At 41.6% G+C, this 27,338-nt stretch overlaps 1 protein-coding gene and 1 pseudogene across 1 annotated transcript in view; both read right to left on the bottom strand.

Moving 5' to 3' along the window:
• Positions 1 to 27,338, bottom strand: part of PBX4 (PBX homeobox 4) — a 55,770-nt gene that overhangs the window by 22,581 nt on the left and 5,851 nt on the right. The window contains 1 exon segment of the mRNA XM_068536637.1: positions 4,378 to 4,451. Within this exon segment, the coding sequence (XP_068392738.1) occupies positions 4,378 to 4,451 (74 nt within the window).
• LOC137758723 (ubiquitin-like modifier-activating enzyme 5 pseudogene) lies at positions 16,995 to 18,164 on the bottom strand (annotated as a pseudogene).

Here is a 27,338-nt window from a genome sequence, read left to right as displayed (position 1 = left end):
TACCAACACAAAATACGAAAATGAATAAAAGGGAAATTTAATGAGGGATAGTCTCAGAGTACCTCCTACAGAATACTTATTACAAAGGGAAAAGGAGCAACTTTAAAAAGGAGAAGTCTGGCAGACACTATCTCACTTGAGTGATCAAAGTTAAAGTCATCAATAGGGGACAGAGCAAATGTGGGCACCACTGAGCAGCCTCTGTGGGAGAAGAGGCGTTGCTTCATTTTGAGGCTGTGTAGCAGAAATCTAATCATGAGGAAACACCAGATAAACCCAGATGGAGGGACTTGCCTGTGATCTTCCAGATGGTCAAGGTCATGAAAGTCAAGGAAAGACAGGGGCTTGTCACAGATGAAACAAGACCGAAGAGATGTGATAACTAAACGCAACAAGATTTTGACCTTTTTGTCCTTTTCTATAAAGGACATTATTGGGACAACTGACAGAGCCTGAATGAGATCTGCGGATTCCATGGTGGGTGGGGTATCAGTGTTCCCTTCCTGACCGTGACAGTTGTCCTGTGGGTAAAAAGGAGACTGTCCCTGTTGGAAACGCACTCAAGTGTGCAGGGGTCACGGGGCATCGTGGCAGCAACTTACTCTCCAATAGTTCGGGGAGAAAATGTATTTGCGTGTTCTTGGAACATTTTTGTGAACCTGTGATTGTTTCAAAATAAAAAGTTAAACACATACAAACAAACCTGTGAGAACAAACGTAGACCACTCAAACTACAGTGACTTTGTAAACCAAATGGGATATAAGCTTTCGGGTTACAGAGTGCATAGAGGGTAAAAGAATTACAACAGAAATATACCACATGCTGGCTCTTATGAAAAAGGAAAGTAGTGGTAAAGATAACAGATAAAATGTTGACTTCTACCTGGGTTAAGGATTGACACCATGAAGATCCACAATGAGATATTCCTTTGAACTAATATGATTCCCAAAATCTGCTGTCATCAAACAAAGAGTCTTTAAAATACAAACAAGTGTAAAAGAATATCACGTCCACTACAATGGGATACCACTTCACACCCACTAGGATGGCTATTATAAAAACAAAACAAAACAAAACAAATGCAGAAAATAACAAGTGTTGAAGAAGATGTGGAGAAACTGGAACCCTTGTGCACTGCTGGTTAGAATGGAAAATGGTGTAGCTACTGTGGAAAACAGTATGGCAGTTCTTAAATATACAATTACCATGTGATCCAGCAATTCCACTCCTGCGTATATACCCCAAATAACTGAAAGCAAGGTCTCAAACAGATATTTGTGCAGATATTAGCATCATTATTCACAATAGCCAAGAGGCGGAAACAACCAAATGTCCCACAATGAATGGATAAACAAAATGTGGTCTATCCATATGATGGAATATTATTCAGCCATAAAAAAGAAGCAAATTCTGACACATGTTACAACATGGGTGAACCTTGAAAACATTATGCTAAGTGAAATAAGCCAGTCACAAATGGACAAATCTTGTATAATTCCACTTATATGAGGTACTTAGAGCAGCAGTCAAATTCATAAAGACAGAGAGTAGGATGGTGGTTACCAGAGGCCAGAGGAGTGGGGAATGGGGAGTTAGTGTTTAATGAGTAAGGAGTTTCAGTTTAGGAAGATGAAAAAGCTCTGGAGGTGGATGGTGGTGACGGTTGCACAATGATGTAAATGTACTTAATGCCACTGAACTGTACACTTAAAAATGGGAAAGTGGTAAATTTTATGTTATGTATATTTTATCACAATAAAAAATATTTCAGCTGTGGGGGGAAAATATCACATCCTTACAGCATTTGGGTGAAACAAATGTAGGTTTAAAATTGAATTTCTCGGGCTTCCCTGGTGGCACAGTGGTTAAGACTCTGCCTGCCAATGCAGGGGACACAGGTTCGAGCTCTGGTCCGGGAAGATTCCACATGCCATGGAGCAACTAAGCCCGTGCTCCACAACCACTGAGCCTGTGCTCTAGAGCCCGTGAGCCACAACTACTGAGCCCACGTGCCACAACTACTGAAGCCCTCGTGCCTAGAGCCCGTGCTCCACAACAAGAGAAGCCACCGCAATGAGAAGCCCGTGCACCGTAATGAAGAGTAGCCCCTGCTCGCTGCAACTAGAGAAAAGCCCACGCGCAGCAGTGAAGACCCAACGCAGCCAAAAATAAATAAATAAATAAAATTTAAAAAAAAAATTGAATTTCTCTTTCAGTCACCAGATAACTACTGGCGGCTGGCACCACACCCATAGCCTTACACGTAAGAACTCACACAGTCTTCAGTAACCGTGAGCTAAGTGTTGTCACTGTCCCCAAGTCACAGAGAAGGACTGGGGACAGAGAAAGTTTCAGTCACATGCCAGGGTCATGGAGCCAGAGGTAAAGCGGAATTCAGACCCTTTCACTGCTCTCTGCCACCGTCCATGTCAAGTACACGTCAACCTTGCACCAAAACCGTGTTGAGAAAGAAACATACTTCTGTACCACATACGTGCTTTCCACGAGCCCCAGCATAACTCAAGTGCTATACTCCAAAGTGACACACAACATTCAAATAATTGATCTCAAGAGACCAACTCACTCTGGACTTCCCTGGTGGCGCAGTGGTTAAGAATCCACCTGCCAATGCAGGGGGCACGGGTTCGATCCCTGGTCTGGGAAGATCCCACATGCTGTGGGGCAACTAAGCCCGTGAGCCACAACTACTGAGCCTGTGCTCTAGAGCCCACGAGCCACAACTACTGAGCCCACGTGCCACAACTACTGAAGCCCTCGCGCCTAGAGCCCGTGCTCCACAATAAGAGAAGCCACCGCAATGAGAAGCCCATGCACCGTAATGAAGAGTACCCCCGCTCACCGCAACTAGAGAAAGCCCGTGCACAGCAACAAACACCCAATGCAGCCAAAAAAAAAAAGAGACACCAACTCATTCTAAGAAATCAAGTGACAATCTTTCTCTGATTTGGTTTAAATGATGACTTTGGTTTAAATAATGTCTTCACCATATTTGTGGCTTCTCTTGTAAACCATCTTCAAATTGCTATTAACCTTGACCAAGTGATCAAGGTCAGCGGTCCTATCAGTGATAGGACTTATTGACAGCACATACCTCCGACACGATGCATTGAGAAGGACAACGTTGCTTCTGTGCGATTCCTGCCACAGGTGCACAACCTCAGTCTAATTATGAAGAAACAACAGACGAACCACACTGAGGGACTCTATAAAATAACTGAGCAGGTCTCAGCAAAAGTATGAAAGCCATGGACGATGAGGAACAATGGAGGAAACTTCACAGGTTGGTGGTGACTAAGGAGACACGATGACTAAATGCAGTGTGGGATCCTGGACCAGAAAAAGGGCATTTAGGACACAATCTGGGGAAATTCAAAGAGGACCTGTTGCTCAGTTACAGAGCATTGTACCAACATCAATTTCCTGGTTTAATCACTGCACTATGGTTCTGAAGGTGTTGCCATTAGAAAAAGCTGGGAGAAGGGTATACTCCCTGTACGAATTTTTCTTCCTTCTTTTTTAAAAATTAATTAATTAATTAATTAATTTTTGGCTGCGTTGGGTCTTTGTTGCTGCGCGTGGGCTTTCTCTAGTTGTGGCGAGCGGGGGCTACTCTTCATTACGGTGCATGGGCTTCTCATTGCGGTGGCTTCTCTTATTGTGGAGCACGGGCTCTAGGTGTGGGGGCTTCAGTAGTTGTGGCTCGTGGGCTTCAGTAGTTGTGGCTCGTGGGCTCTAGAGCACAAGCTCAGTAGTTGTGGCACACGGGCTTAGTTGCTCCGCGGCATGTGGGATCTTCCCAGACCAGGGATCGAACCCGTGTCCCCTGCATTGGCAGGTGGATTCTTATCCACTGCGCCACCAGGAAAGTCCTCTCTGTACTAGTTTTTCAACTTTTCTGCAAGTCTAAATTAATTCAATATGAAACGATTTTCCTTTTTTTTTTTTTCTTTTAACAAAAGAATTTGCAGTGGCAGAAGCTTCCATGGGGATTACTTTGGATGCTTAAAACAAACAAAACAAAATTATGATTCTACTTTCCTAATTCTGTCATCTCAGATCCTTTTGTAAAACAACTGAATGCCACAGTGCCTCTGAAGTCTTGCACCTAGAATGCAGCTGCTTGTTACTCACTGGCAACAGTATTTCTCTAGTTACAAACTGCAAAATAAATGAGTGTGATACACCAGAAAGCAGGGCTCTGACAAAGCACAAATGAACCAACTGAACCATCGCTGCCAGAGAGGGATGTGATGAGCAAGATGGCCCACGATGCACATTAGGGCTGAGCCAGGACCAGAGGTGCGAGGTTGTTGTGGTCCTGGTGCCACAGAAGAAGTGTCTTCTCAACGGCCTACCTGTCTTTTCCTTGATCTCACAGAGCACACTGAAGAGAGCAGGCTTCATCTGATGACAATTCAGAGCATGCTTTCTGAAAGAGGTGACAGAGGAGCAGGTGAGAAAGAGAAGAGTCATTCTGTGCATGAGAGTAATGATCCTCTATACTGAGTCTGCCAGGTCTGTTGAAAAACCCTCTTATGAAAGGACAGAACCATAGCATTTCAACTGAATTCAATTTGTACCAAATTCAAACAGAGTAATATTCAAAACATTTCCCTTTAAACACTGCAAATTTAAATAATGCAAATAACTCATCAAGAACTATGAAACCTCAAGGTCCAATAATTTGAAAGCAGTGTTCACACTATTGCTCTAGAGTAGCACTTTAATGCATAAGCGGAAACCCCAGCCATCCTATCCCAGTGTTCTGCAACATTAACTTAGCAAGGACTTCCCTGGTGGCGCAGTGGTTAAGAATCTGCCTGCCAATGCAGGGGACATGGGTTTGAGCCCTGGTCCCGGAAGATCCCACATGCCGCGGAGCAACTAAGCCCGTGAGCCACAACTACTGAGCCCGCGTGCCACAACTACTAAAGCCCGCGCGCCTAGAGCCCGTGCTCCACAGCAAGAGAAGCCACTGCAATGAGAAGCCCGCGCACTGCAATGAAGAGTAGCCCCCGCTCGCCGCAACTAGGGAAAGCCCACGTGCAGCAACGAAGACCCAACGTGGCCATAAATAAATACGAAAAATATTTTTAGAAGGGTTCCGGGAGATTAACCAAGATGGCGGAGTAGAAGGACGTGCTCTCACTCCCTCTTGCGAGAGCACCAGAATCACAACTGGCTGCTGGACAATCATCGACAGGAAGACACTGGAACTCACCAAGGAGGATACCCCACGTCCAAGGACAGAGGAGAAGCCACAGTGAGACGGTAGGAGGGGCACAATCAGAGAAAAATCAAATCCCATAACTGCTGGGTGGGTGACTCACAGACTGGCGAACACTTATACACAGAAGTCCACCCACTGGAGTGAAGCTTCTGAGCCCCACGTCAGGCTTCCCAACCTGGGGGTCCGGCAACGGGAGGAGGAATTCCTAGAGAATCAGACTTTGAAGCCTAGTGGGAATTGATTGCAGGACTTTGACAGGACTGGGGGAAACAGAGACCCCACTCTTGGAGGGCACACACAAAGTAGTGTGCGCATCGGGACCCAGGGGAAGGAGCAGTGACCCTGGGGGAGACTGAACCAGACCTACCTGCTGGTGTTGGGGGGTCTCCTGCAGAGGCGGGGGGTGGCTCTGTTTCACCGTGGGGACAAGGACACTGGCAGCGGAGGTTCTGGGAAGTGCTCCTTGGCATGAGCCCTCCCAGAGTCTGCCATTAACCCCATCAAAGAGCCCAGGTAGGCTCCAGTGTTGAGTTGCCTCAGGCAAAACAACCAACAGGGAGGGAACCCAGCCCCACCCATCAACAGTCAAGTGGATTAAAGTGTTACGGAGCTCTGTCCGACACAGCAATAGTCAGCTCTACCCACCACCAGAGCCTCCCATCAAGCCTCTTAGATAGCCTCAACCACCAGGGGGCAGACAGCAGAAGCAAGAAAAACTACAATCCTGCAGCCTGTGGACCAAAACCCACAGTTACAGAAAGATAGACAAGATGAAAAGGCAGAGGGCTATATATCAGATGAAGGAACAAGAGAAAACCCCAGAAAAACAACTAAATGAAGTGGAGATAGGCAACCTTCCAGAAAAAGAATTCAGAATAATGATAGTGAAGATGATCCAGGACCTCGAAATAAGAATGGAGGCAAAGGGCTTCCCTGGTGGCGCAGTGGTTGAGAATCTGCCTGCCAATGCAGGGGACACGGGTTCGAGCCCTGGTCTGGGAAGATCCCACATGCCGCGGAGCAACTGGGCCCGTGAGCCACAACTACTGAGCCTGAGCGTCTGGAGCCTCTGCTCCGCAACAAGAGAGGCCGCGATAGTGACAGGCCCGCGCACCGCGATGAAGAGTGGCCCCCACTCGCCGCAACTGGAGAAAGCCCTCACACAGAAACGAAGACCCAACACAGCCAAAAATAAACATAATAAATAAATAATAAAAAAAAATTAAAAAAAAAAAAAGAATGGAGGCAAAGATTGAGAAGAATCAAGAAATGATTAACAAAGACCTAGAAGAATTAAAGAACAAACAAACAGAGATGACCAATACAATAACTGAAATGAAAACTACACTCGAAGGAATCAATAGCAGAATAACTGAGGCAGAAGAACGGATAAGTGACCTGGAAGACAGAATGGTGGAATTCACTGCTGCGGAACAGACTAAAGAAAAAAGAATGAAAAGAAATGAAGACAGCCTAAGAGACCTCTGGGACAACATTAAACGCAACAACATTTGCATTATAGGGGTCCCAGAAGGAGAAGAGAGAGAGAAAGGGCCAGAGAAAATATTTGAAGAGATTATAGTCGAAAACTTCCCTAACATGGGAAAGGAAATAGCCACCCAAGTCCAGGAAGCGCAGAGAGTCCCATACAGGATAAACCCAAGGAGAAACACGCCGAGACACATAGTAATCAAAATGGCAAAAATTAAAGGCAAAGAAAAATTATTGAAAGCAGCAAGGGAGAAACGACAAATAACACACAAGGGAACTCCCATAAGGTTAACAGCTGATTTCTCAGCAGAAACTCTATAAGCCAGAAGGGAGTGGCATGATATACTTAAAGTGATGAAAGGGAAGAACCTACAACCAAGATTACTCTACCCGGCAAGGATCTCATTTAGATTTGATGGAGAAATCAAAAGCTTTACAGACAAGCAAAAGCTAAGAGAATTCAGCACCACCAAACCAGCTCTACAACAAATGCTAAAGGAACTTCTCTAAGTGGGAAACACAAGAGAAGAAAAGGACCTACAAAAACAAACCCAAAACAATTAAGAAAATGGTCATAGGAACATACATATCGATAATTACCTTAAACGTGAATGGATCAAATGCTCCAACCAAAAGACACAGGCTTGCTGAATGGATACAAAAACAAGACCCATATATATGCTGTCTACAAGAGACCCACTTCAGACCTAGGGACACATACAGACTGAAAGTGAGGGGATGGAAGAAGATATTCCATGCAAATGGAAATCAAAAGAAAGCTGGAGTAGCTATACTCATATCAGATAAAATAGACTTTAAAGTAAAGAATGTTACAAGAGACAAAGAAGGACACTACATAATGATCAAGGGATCAATCCAAGAAGAAGATATAACAATTATAAATATATATGCACCCAACATAGGAGCACCTCAATACATAAGGCAACTGCTAACAGCCATAAAAGAGGAAATTGACAGTAACACAATAATAGTGGGGGACTTTAACACCTCACTTACACCAATGGACAGATCATCCAAAATGAAAATAAATAAGGAAACAGAAGCTTTAAATGACACAATAGACCAGATAGATTTAATTGATATATATAGGACATTCCATCCAAAAACAGCAGATTACACGTTCTTCTCAAGTGCGCACGGAACATTCTCCAGGATAGATCACATCTTGGGTCACAAATCAAGCCTCAGTAAATTTAAGAAAATTGAAATCATATCAAGCATCTTTTCTGACCACAATGCTATGAGATTAGAAATGAATTACAGGGAAAAAAACGTAAAAAAGACAAACACATGGAGGCTAAACAGTACGTTACTAAATAACCAAGAGATCACTGAAGAAATCAAAGAAGAAATCAAAAAATACCTAGAGACAAATGACAATGAAACACGACAACCCAAAACCTATGGGATGCAGCAAAAGCAGTTCTAAGAGGGAAGTTTATAGCTATACAAGCCTACCTAAAGAAACAAGAAAAATCTCAAGTAAACAATCTAACCTTACACCTAAAGAAACTAGAGAAAGAAGAACAAACAAAACCCAAAGTTAGCAGAAGGAAAGAAATCATAAAGATCAGAGCAGAAATAAATGAAATAGAAACAAAGAAAACAATAGCAAAGATCAATAAAACTAAAAGTTGGTTCTTTGAGAAGATAAACAAAATTGATAAGCCATTAGCCAGACTCATCAAGAAAAAGAGGGAGAGGACTCAAATCAATAAAATCAGAAATGAAAAAGGAGAAGTTACAACAGACACTGCAGAAATACAAAGCATCCTAAGAGACTACTACAAGCAACTTTATGCCAATAAAATGGACAACCTGGAAGAAATGGACAAATTCTTAGAAAGGTATAACCTTCCAAGACTGAACCAGGAAGAAACAGAAAATATGAACAGACCAATCACAAGCAATGAAATTGAAACTGTGATTAAAAATCTTCCAACAAGCAAAAGTCCAGGACCAGATGGCTTCACAGGTGAATTCTATCAAACATTTAGAAAAGAGCTAACACCTATCCTTCTCAAACTCTTCCAAAAAATTGCAGAGGAAGGAACACTCCCAAACTCATTCTATGAGGCCACCATCACCCTGATACCAAAACCAGACAAAGACACTACAAAGAAAGAAAATTACAGACCGATATCACTGATGAATATAGATGCAAAAATCCTCAACAAAATACTAGCAAACAGAATCCAACAACACATTAAAAGGATCATACACCACGATCAAGTGGGATTTATCCCAGGGATGCAAGGATTCTTCAATATACGCAAATCAATCAATGTGATACACCATATTAACAAACTGAAGAAGAAAAACCATATGATCATCTCAATAGATGCAGAAAAAGCTTTTGACAAAATTCAACACCCATTTATGATAAAAACTCTCCAGAAAGTGGGCATAGAGGGAACCTACCTCAACATAATAAAGGCCATATATGACAAACCCACAGCAAACATCATTCTTAATGGTGAAAAACTGAAAGCATTTCCTCTAAGATCAGGAACGAGACAAGGATGTCCACTCTCACCACTATTATTCAACATAGTTCTGGAAGTCTTAGCCACGGCAATCAGAGAAGAAAAAGAAATAAAAGGAATACAAATTGGAAAAGAAGAAGTAAAACTGTCACTGTTTGCGGATGACATGATATTATACATAGAGAATCCTAAAACTGCCACCAGAAAACTGCTAGAGCTAATTAATGAATATGGTAAAGTTGCAGGATACAAAATTAATGCACAGAAATCTCTTGCATTCCTATACACTAATGATGAAAAATCTGAAAGAGAAATTATGGAAACACTCCCATTTACCACTGCAACAAAAAGAATAAAATACCTAGGAATAAACCTACCTAGGGAGACAAAAGACCTGTATGCAGAAAACTATAAGACACTGATGAAAGAAATTAAAGATGATACCAACAGATGGAGAGATATACCATGTTCTTGGATTGGAAGAATCAACATTGTGAAAATAAGTATACTACCCAAAGCAATCTACAGATTCAACGTAATCCCTATCAACTTACCAATGGCATTTTTACGGAACTAGAACAAATCATCTTAAAATTTGTATGGAGACACAAAAGACCCCGAATAGCCAAAGCAGTCTTGAGGGAAAAAAACGGAGCTGGAGGAATCAGACTCCCTGACTTCAGACTATACTACAAAGCTACAGTAATCAAGACAATATGGTACTGGCACAAAAACAGAAACATAGATCAATGGAACAAGATAGAAAGCCCAGAGATAAACCCACGCACCTATGGTCAACTAATCTATGACAAAGGAGGCAAAGATATACAATGGAGAAAAGACAGTCTCTTCAATAAGTGGTGCTGGGAAAACTGGACAGCTACATGTAAAAGAATGAAATTAGAATACTCCCTAACACCATACACAAAAATAAACTCAAAATGGATTCGAGACCTAAATGTAAGACTGGACACTATAAAACTCTTAGAGGAAAACATAGGAAGAACACTCTTTGACATAAATCACAGCAAGATCTTTTTTGATCCACCTCCTAGAGTACTGGAAATAAAAACAAAAATAAACAAATGGGACCTAATGAAACTTCAAAGCTTTTGCACAGCAAAGGAAACCATAAACAAGACGAAAAGACAACCCTCAGAATGGGAGAAAATATTTGCAAACAAATCAACGGACAAAGGATTAATCTCCAAAATATATAAACAGCTCATTCAGCTCAATATTAAAGAAACAAACACCCCAATCCAAAAATGGGCAGAAGACCTAAATAGACATTTCTCCAAAGAAGACATACAGACGGCCACGAAGCACATGAAAAGATGCTCAACCTCACTAATCATTAGAGAAATGCAAATCAAAACTACAATGAGGTATCACCTCACACCAGTTAGAATGGGCATCATCAGAAAATCTACAAACAACAAATGCTGGAGAGGGTGTGGAGAAAAGGGAACCCTCTTGCACTGTTGGTGGGAATGTAAATTGATACAGCCACTATGGAGAACAATATGGAGGTTCCTTAAAAAACTAAAAATAGAATTACCATATGACCCAGCAATCCCACTACTGGGCATATACCCAGAGAAAACCGTAATTCAAAAAGACACATGCACCCGAATGTTCATTGCAGCACTATTTACAATAGCCAGGTCATGGAAGCAACCTAAATGCCCATCAACAGACGAATGGATAAAGAAGATGTGGTACATATATACAATGGAATATTACTCAGCCATAAAAAGGAACGAAATTGAGTCATTTGTTGAGACGTGGATGGATCTAGAGACTGTCATACAGAGTGAAGTAAGTCAGAAAGAGAAAAACAAATATCGTATATTAACGCATGTATGTGGAACCTAGAAAAATGGTACAGATGAGCCAGTTTGCAGGGCAGAGGTTGAGACACAGATGTAGAGAACGGACATATGGACACCAAGGGGGGAAAACTGCGATGGGGTGGGTATGGTGTTGTGCTGAATTGGGCGATTGGGATTGACATGTATACACTGATGTGTATAAAATTGATGCCTAATAAGAACCTGCAGTATAAAAAAACAAACAAACAAAACAACTAATACTAAACTTTCATTGGGTTATTTGTATGGAAATATGTTAATATAAATGTTTCAGACATTACATGAAATTTCTAAAAATCTTATATGTTCTGGTATAATGTTATAAGTCATAATCCTAGTTATTACCTTAAAATGTATATCTCAGAAATAACTAATTTTCTTGTCAACTGCATTATTATGAACTTTCATCAAATTTTTAACTGTGGTCATTTTTAAGTCTTTTGTCATTTACAGACAGTTCTGTGTGTACTCTGATGCTTTTGCAAATATGTTCCTATAAAAGGGTTTCATCTTTAAGAAATTCATGGAGAAGACTCTGACAAGTACAGGTTTCTGGTAACTGACTGTACTGCTGAACTGAATGAATAAGCATTTTCAGAACTCTAATGAAAAACTGATGAACTCATAAAAGTGCTAACAAAAGATCAAGATGAAAAAAAAAATTTAATTACATGGGACTGAGTGAACTGATGAGGATGAGTATAATTTTTGTGACTTTCTGTCTGAATTAAAAAAAAAAAATCCAACAAGGACTCAGAGGCAAAGAATATACAAATCAATTTTCACTGCAAAGTAAAGGAGCTGTTACAGTGGAGGATTACTGGACTGAATGTCAATATTATGACATAGTATGAGTGTGTTTCATGTTTGGTAATTGCAATCATTGTTGCTTTTGTTGTGGTCATCCATGTACAATGCTTGGTGTCAGTCTATTTATCTCTCGTAAAAATAAAATACAGTGTGTGTGTGTGAAAAAAAAAAAAAAAAGAAAAATATTTTTAAAAAAGAAGAAAAAGCCCCATTAACATAGCAGGTGGTTACTGAGCAGCTTCTAAGTGCCACACACCATTCTAGTGTCACAGAGACACAGATGAGGTCCCTACCCACACAGCAGGAAGGAGAAAGTGAGACACCACACGACACCATGCTCACACATGCAAACACACACATATACACCATCGGCAGTGGCAGGTGCCTTGTGGTGACTTACACTAGAGTGGTAACTAGAAGGCTTATTAGCATTTGCATGTCTCTAAGGTGACATCAAAGCTGAGATCGGAATGACACGGAGAAGTCAGGCAGGAAGAGATCTGAAGAGAGTAAATATTTAGGCAGAGGAAGCAGCCAGTGCAAAGGCCCTGAGTGAGAACACCCTTGGTTATTATTTATTTATTTATTTATTTTTGCCGCGCCACACAGCATGTGGGATCTTAGTTCCCTGACCAGGGATTGAACCCTCACCCCTTGCAGTGGAAGTGCAGAGTTGTAACTACTGGACCGCCAGGAAGTCCCCATTCTGGGCTTTTTTTTTTTTTTTTTAAATTATTAGCACCTTTAATTATTATTTATTAATGTATTTATTTTGTCTGTGTTGTGTCTTCGTTTCTGTGCAAGGGCTTCCTCTAGTTGCGGCAAGCGGGGGCCACTCTTCATCGCGGTGTGCGGGCCTCTCACTATCGTGGCCTCTCTTGTTGCGGAGCACAGGCTCCAGACGCGCAGGCTCAGTAGCTGTGGCGCACGGGCCCAGTTGCTCCGCGGCATGTGGGATCTTCCCAGACCAGGGCTCGAACCCGTGTCCCCTGCATTGGCAGGCAGATTCTCAACCACTGCGCCACCAGGGAAGCCCCCCACTCTGGGCTTTTTAAGAGACCAGGATGCTGTAGAACAAGGGGTGAGGGAGAGAGCCATGCGGTGAAGTTGGAGAGGCAAGTGGGGCTGACTGGAAGAGCCTTGTAGTCAGGGGAATGACTCTGGCTTTTGCTCACCTGTGATGGAAACTGTGGTCGGCAGAGGAATGGTCCCCAAAGATGTCCACATGTCAATCCTCAGAACCACTTAAAGGGAAAAAGAACTCTGCAGATGATTAATGTTAAGGACTTTTAGGTGGGAAGATTAACTTGGATTATACAGATGGGCCCAATCTAATCATGTGTCTTTAAAAAAAAAAATTGAAGTATAGTTGATTTACATTTAATCATGTGTCCTTAAAAGTGGACAAACTCTCCCAGCTGTGGTCAGTGAAAGAAATGCAACGACATAGGGTCAGAGACACTACATTGTGGGCTTTGAAGATGGAGGCACTGCGAGCCAAGGAATGCAGGCGGCCTCGACAGGCTGGAAAAGGCAAGGGAGTGGACTCTCCTTCAGAGCCTCCAGAAGGAATGCCCTGCTAACGCCTTGATTTTAGCCCAATGAGAGCCCAATGTTGGACTTGGAACCTACAGAAATGGAAGATTACAAATTTGTATTTTTTTTTTTTACAAATTTGTATTTTTTAAGCCACTAAGTCTGCGGTCATTTGTCACAGTTGGCAATAGTAATAGAAGACTAATGCAGGAAGCAATGGAGGATTTTACAGAGCGGTTTTCACGCGACATGTATTGCATTTTTATTAGCGCTGATTTCTTTGAGATGTAATTCACACACCATGAAGTTCACACTTAAGTATACATACAATTCAGTCGCTTTTAGTAAACTCATGACGTGCCAACTATCACCACCTAATTCCAGGACATTTTCATCACCCCAGGAAGAAACCCTGTTCTCATTAGTAGTCATTCCATATTTCCCCCTCCTCCCACTCAGCAACCACTAACCTGCCTCTACAGATTTGTGTGGACATTTCATATAAATGGAAATCATACAGTATGTGGTCTTTTGTGACTGGCTTCTTTCACACAGCATGCTTTCATGGTTCATCCAAGATGTGGTGTGTCATTGCTTCATTCCTTTTTATGGTCAACTAATACTCCACTGTTTGAATATATTTTATCTATTCATCAGTTGATGGACATTTGGGTTATTTCCACCTTTTGGCTATTATGAATGATCCTGCTATGAACATGCATGTACAAGTTTTTGTGTGAGCATATGCCTAGGGAGAAAGGCTGGGTCATATGTTAACTCTATGCTTAACTTTTTAAGGAAATGTCAAACTTTTGCAAAGTGGCTGCACCATTTTACATTTCCATCAGCAACTTATGACATGTCCAATTTCTCCACATCCTTGTCAACACTTGCTACTGTCTTTTTTTATTATAGCCACCCCTGTGGGTGTGAGGTGGTATCTCACTGTGGTTTTGATTTGCATTTGTTTAATGGCTAATGATGTTGCACATCTTTTCATGTGTTTATCAGCTATTCTTTATTTTTATTTTTTTTTCTGGGGTATTTTTGTCTTTTTTTTTTTTAATATTTATTGGAGTATAGTTGATTTACAATGTTGTGTTTCTTTCAAGTGTACAGCAAGCCATTCTTCTATAGAAAAAAGCCTGTTCAAATCCTTTGTTCATTTTTAAATTGGGCTATTTGTTTTTTTATTGTTGAGTTGTAAGAAAGAGTTCCTTACATATTCTGGATACTAGACACTAATCAGATATATGATTTGCGAATCTTTTCTCCCATTCTGTGAGTTGTCTTTTGACCTTCTTTATAGTGTCCTTTGAAGCACAAAAGTTTTTCATTTTGATGAAATCAAATTTATCTTTTTTTTTCTTTTGTTGCTTGTGCTTTAGGGGTCATATCTAAGAAGCCATGGAGTAACTCAGGGTTACAAATGTTTACGCCTATATTTTCAACTAATAGTTTTTTTTATAGGATTAGCTCTTACACTTAGATGTTTCATCCATTTGAGTTAATTTTTGTACAAGGTGTAAGCTAAGGGTCCAACTTCATTCTTTTGCATGTGGAGATCCAGTTTTACCAGCACCATTTGTGGAAGAGACTTTTCTTTCCCCATTGAATGGTTTTGACACCCTTGTCAAAAGTTAGTTGACCATAGATGTGTCGGTTTATTTCTGCACTTTCAATTCTATTCCATTGATCTATTCGTCTATCCTTAAGCAAACTGCATTTTATTTTATTTTTTTTTCTGCTAAAATAATAACTTTAATGGAAGACATAAGACAAAAAAATTAGATAAGATTTGGTACAGTATAAGACACCAGCAGGGTACAGTGCCAAATTAAGAACAGAAAAAAGGTCTTTAGAAGATAGCATGTTCTAATATGTATATGTATAACTGTTTCAATTTGTGTACACCTGAAACTAACACATATTGTAAATCAACTATACTCCAATAAAAATTTTTTAAAAAAAGGATAGTAGGTTCTAGCTATTTATCAAACTATATAAACTTATAAGTAAAGCCTTACCAAATTAGTGTACCAGAGGTACCAAATCAGTATACCAAAGGAATGGGATTTAGAAAGACTGCATTTCTTTTTTGAAATTCAAAGCATCTCTAGGAACTAGAAAAGTTATTTTACAGATGACTACACTAAAATTTTAAACAACAACAAATGACCTACTAAGGCAACGTAAATATGTTTCAAGGCTAGAAAAACTATCCCCATACTTTCCTGACATCACTCTAAACATAAGAATCGCAGTATGCTAAAATCTCAAAGCTAATATATTAAACATATTTGATATTTGGGGCTTTCTGAAATTATTTTTAGAATTTTACTTTACAAGTGGGAAATGCACTTTTAATTTTTTAATGACATTTTCCTCCTAGAGATAGAATGTAGGCATTTATATCTTTTCAGAGCAAAAAAGTCATCAAAATAGGAGACTAGCATAGTACCAGCCTACAGATAATGGTTACACATGCATGTGTCTTTATTAGTTTCCTAACCATCAGGAATTTATTTCAAACAAGGCTCTCTAAGCCTTCATTATTTATATGCAAAATCCAGAGAAAACCAGTGTATCAAATTATGATTTAGTGGTCACAATCAGGGAAAATGATACTCTTCCCTGTGAAGAAATACATGTCAGTCGTTGCAGAGGCAATTTAGACCTCTTTTATTGTCTGTTATCCAGGACAAACCTTTGCCAATATCTAATTACCCATGGAATCAAATTTAAATAAAATAAAGTATTAGAAGGTAGCCCATATGATGGGTATAATTTAGATTATCTTAGCCTAAATTTATCTTTTGCTCCTCAATAAAGCACACTGACTCAGATATATGTTCCACAGATGATATGCTTTTTCTTAGTCAGTGCAGAAATATAATTTGTACATCCTGAAAATATCTTTATCTGTCTATCCATGAAGAAAAGCTTCCTCTTATTTGCCTCTGTCTTGTTTTGAATATATAATTCAGAGGTTTACAAACTTTTCCAATGACTGTATTTCAGCATGTGTTTCATCAGGAAACATTTGAAAGGATGTTTTTACTTTATAGGTTTACTATTTGAAATTCATTGTTGCTTAAGTTAGTAGTAGTGGGCAGTTTTCCTGTAGAGAGCAATTCCAAACACAATGAGTAGATGTCTGCTGGCTCTAATCAATAGGTTGTACCTCTTGTCCTTTCCCTATACTTGACCACACACTATTCTGTTGTCCATGGCCTCACGCAAATCAAATTGGTCCTTTCTTCCCACCCCTCCCAAAAGGCCAAAACAGTTCAGTGGCTAAGTTTTAAATAAGATTTATAACTGCCTGCAATAATCCTTTGAAGTTTTCTTACTAGAATGAAACATGAGTTTTAGGAGAGTTTCTGATTTAGTTGAAGGGCGGGGAGCAACAAGCAATAGTCACAGTATTTTTAAACAGTATAACAATTCAGTGAAGATTATACATCAACTGATGTTGCCCTGTTTTCTCAGTTTTAAATGATTTTTTTTTTTAATTGCTAGGGAACAGGTTTAGACACAGGAAATAAAATACAGGCCAGTCCATTATTTACATGTTCTTCATCTTGGCCATGAGGTCTTCCAAGCTTTCACCAGAATCTTCCACTGTTACTTCAGGTACAGAATCTTCTTGCTTTTGGGGAACTGTATATGCCACTGTAATTCCTTCAGGTAAGTCACGAATTGGACCTGAAGAATTTTTCAGTTCCTCTTCTGAAACCTCAGATGCCAACTCAATACCCCACTCATTGTCGTCATGTATTATCTCTTCCTCTTCTTAAACAACCTCCTGTGTGGGCAGTGCTGCTACCTTTTTCTTATATTCTTCCTGTTGCTTCCTACAATTTCTGTCATCACACTGAGGATTTGGCTTCATGGACATAGTAGAGAAAAAATCCTGCATTGCATTGTATCCAAGGTAAAAACTAACAGTACCAAAATTTAACAGAAACTTTAACACATTTTGTACCAAGATCCCAGCAACCACTCCCATAGCGGTAGGAAGACTGGCTGCACAAACACCTTCTCGTTTCAGAGTCTTCTCATCAATATGTGCAGCAACTACAAGCGGTGGCGCACACGCAAAACAAGCAGGTTCTCCAGGAATTATGAGCTGTATATGCCCTGAAACTGCATTTTCACTGACCCCAGACTCCATCCATGTTTGTCCAAGCTCATTACAAGCTGTATTTATTGTCACTCGAGCTTCAAAATTGTCCACGCAGCTAAGAACTAGGTCAACAGGTTTTCCTTCTTCTAATCCACCATTACTTATTCTATTCATGAAACGTTCAAAGTTTTCTACTGTGGTTATATTGTAGTTGTGTACTTTGAAAAGAACATCAGGATTAATGTTCCTCAAAGTATGTTCTGCTGCTTGAACTTTACTTAATCCTGCTTGATGAGGTTGGAAGAAAAGTCTATTCATATTGGCCAGTTTCATCTTGTCATAGTCAAAGAGTAGCAACTTACCAATGCCACGTCTTGTCAGCATTTCAGCAGTCACACTGCCAACTCCACCAACACCTACTATTGCTACAGCAAAGGTACGGATTTTCTCATAGTCGCTTACAATTCCCATTTGTTTCAATGCCATCAGGCGGCGTCTCCGCCGCTCCCGCGGGCCTCTCAGTCCAAACTGCATTTTAAAAAGATCACTGTGGCTGCTCTCTGGAGATTGGGCTGGAAGGCAAATATGGAACCAAGGATACCAATCGGGAGGCTGTTACAGCTGGAATAGTCCAGAAATGCTGTTGGCTTAGTTTAGAGTTATGGTAGTAGACATAAAAAGTAGATAGATCTTTGGTTTGGGGAACGGAATCAACAGGAACTCCTGATAAACTGGTGTAGGGTTTTAGGGAAAGAGGAGGTGCAAGGATAACTACTAGCTTTAGGTCTGAGCAACTGGATGGATGGAAATATCATCAACTTCAACAGCGGAGACTGGAGGGCAGCAGGTTTGGGGGAGGAGGGTCTGGAAAGGAGGGTTGTGCTTTGATCAGGTTTCACCTGAGATCGCTATGAGCTACCCAAGAGGAGATATCAGGTAGGCAGCTGGCACACGGACGTGGACTCAAGGCTGGAGATAAACAATATAAAGATGGAGTCCTGGGCATAGAGATGGCACTTTAAGCCACAAGACTTGAGGGAATCACTATAGGAGAATGTAGATAGAGAGCGGCCCAGGCCCCAGGTTTAGGCATCTGTACTTGCAGAGGTCAAGCAGATGAAAAATCCTGCAGAAGAGACTGGGACCCAACCTGCCAGTGGGGAGGAACCAAGAACAGTTTCAAAGAGAGAAGAGTAATCTGTGAGAAATGCTTCTGAGAGGTGAAGTGGGAGAAGAGACCTTGGATTTAGCAACATGGAGGTCACTGGTGACTCAGCAGAGTGAGAAGGCTGGGAGAAGGTGGGTGGAGGAGGGAGAGGAAGTGGAAGTAGCAAACACAAACTCTTTGACACTTGATCCCAAAAGAAAGTAAAGAAATGTAGCAAGTGCTAAAAGAAAGGGTGTGTATTAATCATGTTTAAAATGTTCTATCTTTTATGATGCTTTGACATCCTGGGGCAGGGAGAGACTGCCCTTCCCAGAGCTAACTAAATCCAGATATAGCAAACAACTTGCCTGAGAGCGTGCCTTTCATATGCAAACTCAAATCCAAAGGCCACACTCCCAATACCTCTTTTATCTAACTCTCAGCACCAGTCAAGATGCTCCCCCCCACCGCGCCCCCCCCCCTTCCCTGGTGGTACAGTGGTTAAGAATCCACCTGCCAGGGCTTCCCTGGTGGTGCAGTGGTTGAGAGTCTGCCTGCCGATGCAGGGGACACGGGTTCGAGCCCTGGTCTGGGAGGATCCCACATGCCGCGGAGCGGCTGGGCCCGTGAGCCGCAATTGCTGAGCCTGCGCGTCTGGAGCCTGTGCTCCGCAACGAGAGAGGCCGCGATGGTGAGAGGCCCGCACACCGCGATGAAGAGTGGCCCCCGCTTGCCGCAACTAGAGAAAGCCCTAGCACAGAAACGAAGACCCAACACAGCCATAAATAAAATAAATAAATAAAATAAATAAACCCAAAGTTTAAAAAAAAAAAGCTTAAATATTAAAAAAAAAAAAAAAAAAGAATCCACCTGCCAATGCAGAGGACACGGGTTCGAGCCCTGGTCCAGGAAGAGCCCACATGCCATGGAGCAACTAAGCCCGGGTGCCACAACTACTGAGCCTGCATGCCTAGATCCTGTGCACCACAACAAAGAGTAGCCCCCGCTTGCCGCAACTAGAGAAAGCCCGTGTGCAGCAACAAAGACCCAACTCAGCCAAAAATAAATAAATAAATAAATAGATAGATAAATAAATTTATTAAAAAAAAAAAAAAAAAAGATGCCCCCAGCCCTGGGACTTCCCTGGTAGTCCAATGGTTAAGACTCCATGCTCCCAATGCAGGGGGCCTGGGTTTGATCCCTGGTCAGGGAACTAGATCTCACATGCCACAATGAAGAAGATCCCGTGGGCCGCAACTAAGACCCAGCCCAGCCCAAAAGAAAAAAAAAAAAGATGCCCCCAGCCCTAAATCACCCCAGGGCCAGGTACCAGATAAAAAGAGACCAACTCTATTGCCCAGAGCCTGCTGAAATTATTGAAACTATCCAATCCTAAACTTGCTCAAACTGTCTACCCTGCCTCGCCCTTTCCTTCCCATGGAAATCACAATAAAGGCTCCAGGCCATTCTGTCCCCTTACTTCTTCTGCCTCCCAAAGGACTTCCCAGTGTGGTGCTTCCCCATGTGGGCCTGCCCCCTCCTCTCAGGAATTTCAAGTGATAAACTCTTCTTTCAAAGTTGTCTCTGTCTTTCTTCTTACCTGATTAAAACAAATCCCAGGTACAAATCAACACAGGGAGAGTCAAGGGAGGTTTTCATTTCTTTGTGTGTTTTTAAAGATACGAGACACTAGCACATGTCTATATGTCCAAGAGCCAGTCTAGGGAGGGGATTTGATAATGCAAGAGAGAGACTGAGGATAACTGCAATCTCAACGGTGTGTTCACCGTTGATGAACAACTTTGATGAGTACTATGCCGTTATTTTAACATTTACTGTTATTATTATTTTAAGTCCTGTCATCCAAGCATTCATTATTAAAAGATGCTATCAAGGACAGAAAATATACCTGAAAATCAGTAACTTCATGATGGAAGTAAAATATGATTAACACCATGAGAAAGGTTAAACATCTGCCACAACTCACTATACTGTTAATCTATGGGAGAATGTCCTCATTTCCAAATGCCTTCCAAATTCATCATGCGCCCCTGTGGGATGCCTTTCAAAAGGCTAGGGTTGGGGTGCAGAACTCAGATACACGTTTCTGAATCCCAAATATGAAAATGTTAATGGGGGATGAGATTTGGTGCTCTGTAAAGCTGAACCCAAACGTTAGTCCTTCTTATACAGTACACAGTAATTGATCACACAGGATATTATGCCAAAATGTTTTCCTTCCATAAAAGCAGTTATTATCATTAATGAAAATGGCCTCCGGTTAGAGCTTGTTATCCTCTGTAAATATAATTCTAAAAATACAAGGAAAGAGGGGCTTCCCTGGTGGCTCAGTGGTTAAGGACCTGCCTGCCAATGCAGGGGACATGGGTTCAAGCCCTGGTCCGGGAAGATCCCACATGCCGCGGAGCAACTAAGTCCGTGTGCCACAACCACTGAGCCTGCGCTCTAGAGTCCGTGAGCCACAACTACTGAGCCTGCGTGCCACAACTACTGAAGCCCGCACACCTAGAGCCCGTGCTCCACAACAAGAGAAGCCACCGCAACGAGAAGCCTGCACACCGCAACGAAGAGTAGCCCCCGCTCCCCGCAACTAGAGAAAGCCCGCGCACAGCAACAAAGACCCAATGCAACCAAAAATAAATAATAAATAAACAGATTAAAAAAAGAATACAAGGAAAGAGAACGAAGCTGGCTGCTCTGCTTCTTAAAGGGGATTCTAGGAATGATTATTCCCAGGTCAGTTTCCTGCTTATAAAACATCTTACTTTAGATACAGTATAAAGCACCTTTGAATGAATACAAAGTAACTTCACAGAATGTTTTTGTGGTTTATTATGAAAAGTAAACAAATGTCTAACCTTTGAGCATGTTCTTGGCCTAGAGGTGATCAAGCAGCTGACAGCAAACCATCAGTGATTACATAAAGTACGACAGACCACATCATTCATCAAAGGGGATGAACTAATTTCTGTGACAGACACATCCTAAGGTGACCCCCACTGAGTATAATCCTCTCTCCTTGAGTTTGGGCAGAATCTGTGACTTGCAAAGTGGCAAAAGTGATGGTATATAGTCTCGCCTGTGGTTATGTTACATTATGACTCCACCTTAGTGGACTGGGGAATGTCACCTGTTGGCCTTGAAGCCAGCTGCCATGTTGTGAGAGGGCCAGTAATGGGGAACTGCAGGCAGCCTCTTGGAGCTGAGAGCAGACCCCCAGCTGACAGCCAGCAAGAAAACAAGAACTTCAGTCCTGCAACTGCAAGCAACAGTTTTGCCAACAACCCTGCGAGACTGGAAGATGACCCTGAGCTTCAGATAGGAACACAGGTCAGCCAACACCTTGACCGAAGTCTTGTGAGACCCCCGAGCAGAGGACCCAGCTCAGCTGTGCCCAGATTCCTGCCTGTGGAAACTGAGATCAGTTTTAACTGTTTTAAGCTGTCAGGTTTGTGGTAATTTGTTACATAGCAACAGATAGCTGAGATAACTGAACAGATTGTAAGGCAGTGAATGGGGACTGTGGGGAGAAAAAGAAGGTCTGTGCTCGCACCTTTAGCAAGTACGTGACGTGTTCTATGCAACCAAGTATCTGCATTAAAACAAAACAAAATGTTAATGTTTATGAAGAAGCAAAATTCCAATGAATGAGAAATCATAAATCTTTTAAATAAATAAAAGAAACTTCCGAGGATAATCTAAATTAAAAAACAAATCTGCGAATATCCTTTTAAAACCAATGCTAAACAAAACCAATCTGTAACAAAACTATTGAGAGTCACACAGAATCATGCCAGAAAATGAAAGCATACAGCTTTATCATCCTCCAACCCCACTCATTCAATATTTATAGGACAAACATTTATTGAGGCACTAGTACATACCGGTCACTGTATAAGGAGAAAGGAATGTGGGAATGAATAGAACGTAAGTCACATCCTGGCTTCTGCCAACAGTGTACTATAGCTTCTAATTTTAGCTGTAATTTACTTTTCCAAATTATGGAAAAATCTGCTTTCCTGAACAAGGTATTATTTTATTATATTTATTTATTTTGGAGGTATTTATTTATTTACTTATTTTTTACTCAAGTATAGTTGACTTACAATGTTACATTAGTTTCAGGTGTACACCATAGTAATTCAATATTTGTATAGCTTATACTCCAAACAAAGTTATTATAAAATATTGACTATATTCCCTGTGCTGTACATTACATCCTTGTAACTTACTTATTTTATACCTAGTAGTTTGTACCTTTTAACCCCCTTCACCTATTTAGCCTCTCCCCCAGCCCTCTCCCCCCTGGCAACCACTAGTTTGTTCTCTGTATCTGTGAGAGATTTCTGTTCTGTTTGTTTGCTTGTTTCATTTTTTAGATTTCACGTATTAGTGAAAACATACACTATTTGTCTTTTTCTGTCTGACTTATTTCCTGAGCAAGGTATCATTTTAAATTACTGAGGAATTTGATTTAGAGATATATTCAGAGATCTTATCCTTTAGAATAAGATACTTCTTGACAAAGCTTCCCTGAGAGCAACAATGATTCTAATACCTCAACAAAAGATGAAATCAAATCCCCTTAATTATTCTCATTTCTAGAAGGACTGTTTTAGCTGACAAATCCAGTCAACAATATTATGCACCGCCTGGAGACAGACCTAGGTAAAGAACAAAAATTAGAAGACATGTTTCCTACCCTGAGGAAATAAAATCTTGATGGAAAACCTAGAAATTCACAGAGGATGCCAAACTCCAGAAAGGAATGCAGCCCAGGAGGCAGATGCCCTGGCATTTTAAAATAAGCTTCTTTGTAAAAGTAAAACTGGGAAGAATCAAACTGTTGTGGGTACCATCAGTCATCTGTAGAGTCATTCTAAAAGCAAACCTACAAACAATGAAACAAAAACAGCTAAGTAAATGGGGGTTGAGAATACGTACTGATACCCAAGTTCAACAATAGAAATTATTAGTTATTTTAGCAAAATGAAGCCTTGGATCAGGAGGTAGTTTTGGCACCAGGAAACAAGGAAAATTATTTAATACAACACAAGAAAAACTCTGCAGGATTTGAATGAAAGTGCAACCTTTAAATGGAATAAATTTAAGCCTGTGAAAAGCTCATTACGATGTCCTTATTTCCTAATTTGCCCATGGATTGGTCACAATCAACACTACTGTTAAATTTCTTACTCAAAACCACAGAGAGATGAAAATCTCTCTCCTGGGCAAAAGGTGAAATGGCTTCTCACTGCCTGCTCCAAAAAACTCAAACCCCTTAGCAAGGCATTCGAGGCTCTTCACCAGAGTCCTGCTGACCTTCTCCCTCCTCCGGACTTGGGGAAGTCCTACTCCTCTGTCTAGTCCAAGACTCTAATGGGTTGGCCTGTCCTAGCCTGGATTTCTTACTCCCTCCTTTCTTCCATTTAAAGCATTTACCACGCCTGGCCCGGGCATGATGAGGGCCTCAACTTACTCATTTCAGAAATTCCAGGCCAGCACCATACTTGGCACACTAACTGAGCAAAGATCTGTTGAACTGAACTGAAGGAAAGGTAGAGGCTAGAGATGTGACACTAGCAGAGTAGAAACGAAGAGTTTGGGCAGAGCTCTGACGTCTCTAGACTTCAGTGGGGCAAGTGGAGAATCAAAAACTAGGGTGAGAACTGCTCGGTTCCACAGTCAAAGAAGGGAGCAGAAGCCAGAGGCACACAGGGCTCGGCTGGGGGCCCCTCTTCTTGGTCTCGGTTCTAGGGCCGAGCCCACAGGGGGCACTCATCCACTCTAGGAATGAAGGGAAAATATTAAGGGGTTTAATAGTGCTGCATGGCAAGAGAGACAATCAAAAAGGATGATGGCCAAGACACTAGATTTGGGGAATTCCCTGGCGGTTCAGTAGTTAGGACTTGTCTCTTTCACCACCTGGGCCTGGGTTCAATCCCTGGTAGGGGAACTAAGATCACGCAAGCCACACGGTGCGGCAAAAAACAAACAAACAAACAAACAAAAAACCCACAAAAAACCAACACCAAAAAAGACACTAGATTTGGGCAGGAGGAAGTGATGAATAAAGGAGAAAGCTGCTTTAATGAGAAATAAGAGCAGGGGCCTTTAAACCACTGGAGGGCTCAATCTGAAAGAGAAATGAGTGTCTCAAGATATTTCTGAAGAATGGATGGTAGAGAGGAGCTGATGACTATTGAACTTTCTTCTGATCCAGGACCAATACTTTAGAAAGGCTGGAGTACTTTGAGAAGTACTTAAACAAGGAACAGAATAAACACCATGCTCACTCCTTGCTTGGCAAGGAGTTCAAGGCCATGCTCGATTGTATAGCAGCTAAAGCAGGCAGTCACCCCACTGAGTCCCCCCTTGAAGGCCGTGCCCTCCACTCATGCCTGATAGAACCACACTGCATGCTTTCACGTTCCGTGCCTTCCCTGCACGTGCCTTCACGTGCTTGCCCCAGCCTGGAATGCCGGGCCTTCTCGGCCTAGGCAAAGCCTCTCATCCAGGTCACAGTCATCTCCTAGGGGGGGTGCTTCTGTCCCCCCAGCCTGACTTCAGCTGGATTCTAGTGTCCCATGGTACACATTCCACAAGCTCTCATCTTGCTGACAGGTAGTCTCCCTTGCCCTGGCTGATCGATTCCTCATCACCCTCTTTCCGGTTGCCCCTGCACTGCACTCTCCAGCGTCTGCCTCTCCTGAACTGTGAGCTTTTGGGACTCACTGCTGCATCCCCAGACCTGGCACAAAAGGAAGGTTTACTGAGCAAATGAGATTAAATTAGTGAGAACGAACTTTAAAAAACATCTTCTGAAGCCTTAGTCCAACTTTCCAATCTGCCACAGCACTGGATCACCTCCAAGCTCCTCTGAGCCGGAAGTGATGTCATGTCCTAGTGAGCCCGTGGGAGCTCTGGGAAGAGCAGGGAGGGCGGCAGGTCAGCAACAGAGTTCAAGAGAACAAGGCCAAGTCTCCATCCAACCACCCCCTAGTTGTCTAACCTCAGGCAAGTTCTTACTCAGGTCCAACTCCTCATCTAGAAACTCAGCGAAACCACCCACTTCCTAGGGTTACTGGGAGGCTTAAATGAGAGAAAAAAATCATGGTTGTCATTGTCATCAACCACTGTATTCTGACAGAGGCACTCGGTAACTGTCACTTAAATGACTGAGTGATACCTGCTCATTTATGAAACTTTTCTGAAACATTCTGCATATTGCTTTACATATTGATAAAACCACTTCAAAAGGGATTTTGCTGTGATCCTAGATAGCTTCAGGAAATTGTTTTAAAACCAACAAAATCGGGACTTCCCTGGTGGCGCAGTGGTTGAGAATCCGCCTGCCAATGCAGGGGAGATGGGTTCTATCCCTGTTCTGGGAAGATCCCACATGCTGCGGAGCAACTAAGCCCGTGAACCACAACTACTGAGCCCGCGTGCCACAACTACTGAAGCCCACGTGCCTAAAGCCTGTGCTCCGCGAGAGAAGCCACTGCAATGAGAAGCCCACGCACCATAACGAAGAGTAGTCCCCGCTCAGTGCAACTAGAGAAAGCCCGCATGCAGCAATGAAGACCCAATGCAGCAAAAAATAAAATAAAATAAAACAAAATAATAAAAAATCCAACAAAATCCAACTCTTAGGAAAAGCACACCAAGGACAGCAAGACTTTCCTTTGGCACTAGACAAAGCCAAGCTAAGCATGTTAACCCAGGAGCAGAGCTAAAGCCTGCAAGCAGTCTAAGAACACAGACTGCCAGGCACCAAGTTGACTGGTATCTACAGAACCTCCTTAAGGGTGATGAAAAAGAAAATTTCAGCTCTGAAATTTTACTTCCCGGCTTTGGACTAATAGATCCTCTCATGCTAATGCTATCTGGCTTTAGGAAATTCCAAACCATAAATTCCTCTTCTGACCCCTTGCATTCTTTGATGGGTGTGCTGAAAGCTCAATGCTGACATGCATTAATGTACATACTTCTAGAGGTCTGTGTTTCCATATTTAGTATCCCAGAGGTACCAAGACGAGGGGCACACCATTCACTTGACAGTACATGCCTTGCCATTTGAGTAAGTTTTAAGGATAGTCAAACTTATGTCATCATCTCCTTTTAATATTCGGAATTTAATCCATATTCCAGGAAAAGGCTGCAGAAATACTGGAGGAATGAAGAAAGTCAGGCAAATTTTGACTAGTAGAAAATACCTAACAAGTCATACATGTAAAAATCAAATTTAAAAAAAGTTCAGAGAAATCTTTTCTTCCTAAGGAAAGCTATGGAGGCCCTAATTACAGTATCTATTATGTTGCCCAAAGGCCAACCTCTAAATATACTCTTTTTAGTTTCAGGTTCACCACCGCATATGCCATATAGCTTACTCTTAACACATGTATAATAGTGACCATTCTCCATCATATTTTTATTCGTTATATGTAAAGTTTTTTTGCCCTAAAAACCTTATTACCATTTCCCAATGGTCATTTTCTACTACACTCAAGTTCTACAAACTAATGCAAAGTTGAGCTATGGTTTTATAGACCATGTAAAGGAAATATA

This window comes from Eschrichtius robustus, chromosome 2 (genome assembly GCF_028021215.1).
Source record: "Eschrichtius robustus isolate mEscRob2 chromosome 2, mEscRob2.pri, whole genome shotgun sequence".
Lineage (NCBI taxonomy): Eukaryota > Metazoa > Chordata > Mammalia > Artiodactyla > Eschrichtiidae > Eschrichtius > Eschrichtius robustus.
This window is presented reverse-complemented; position numbering and strand designations above follow the sequence as displayed.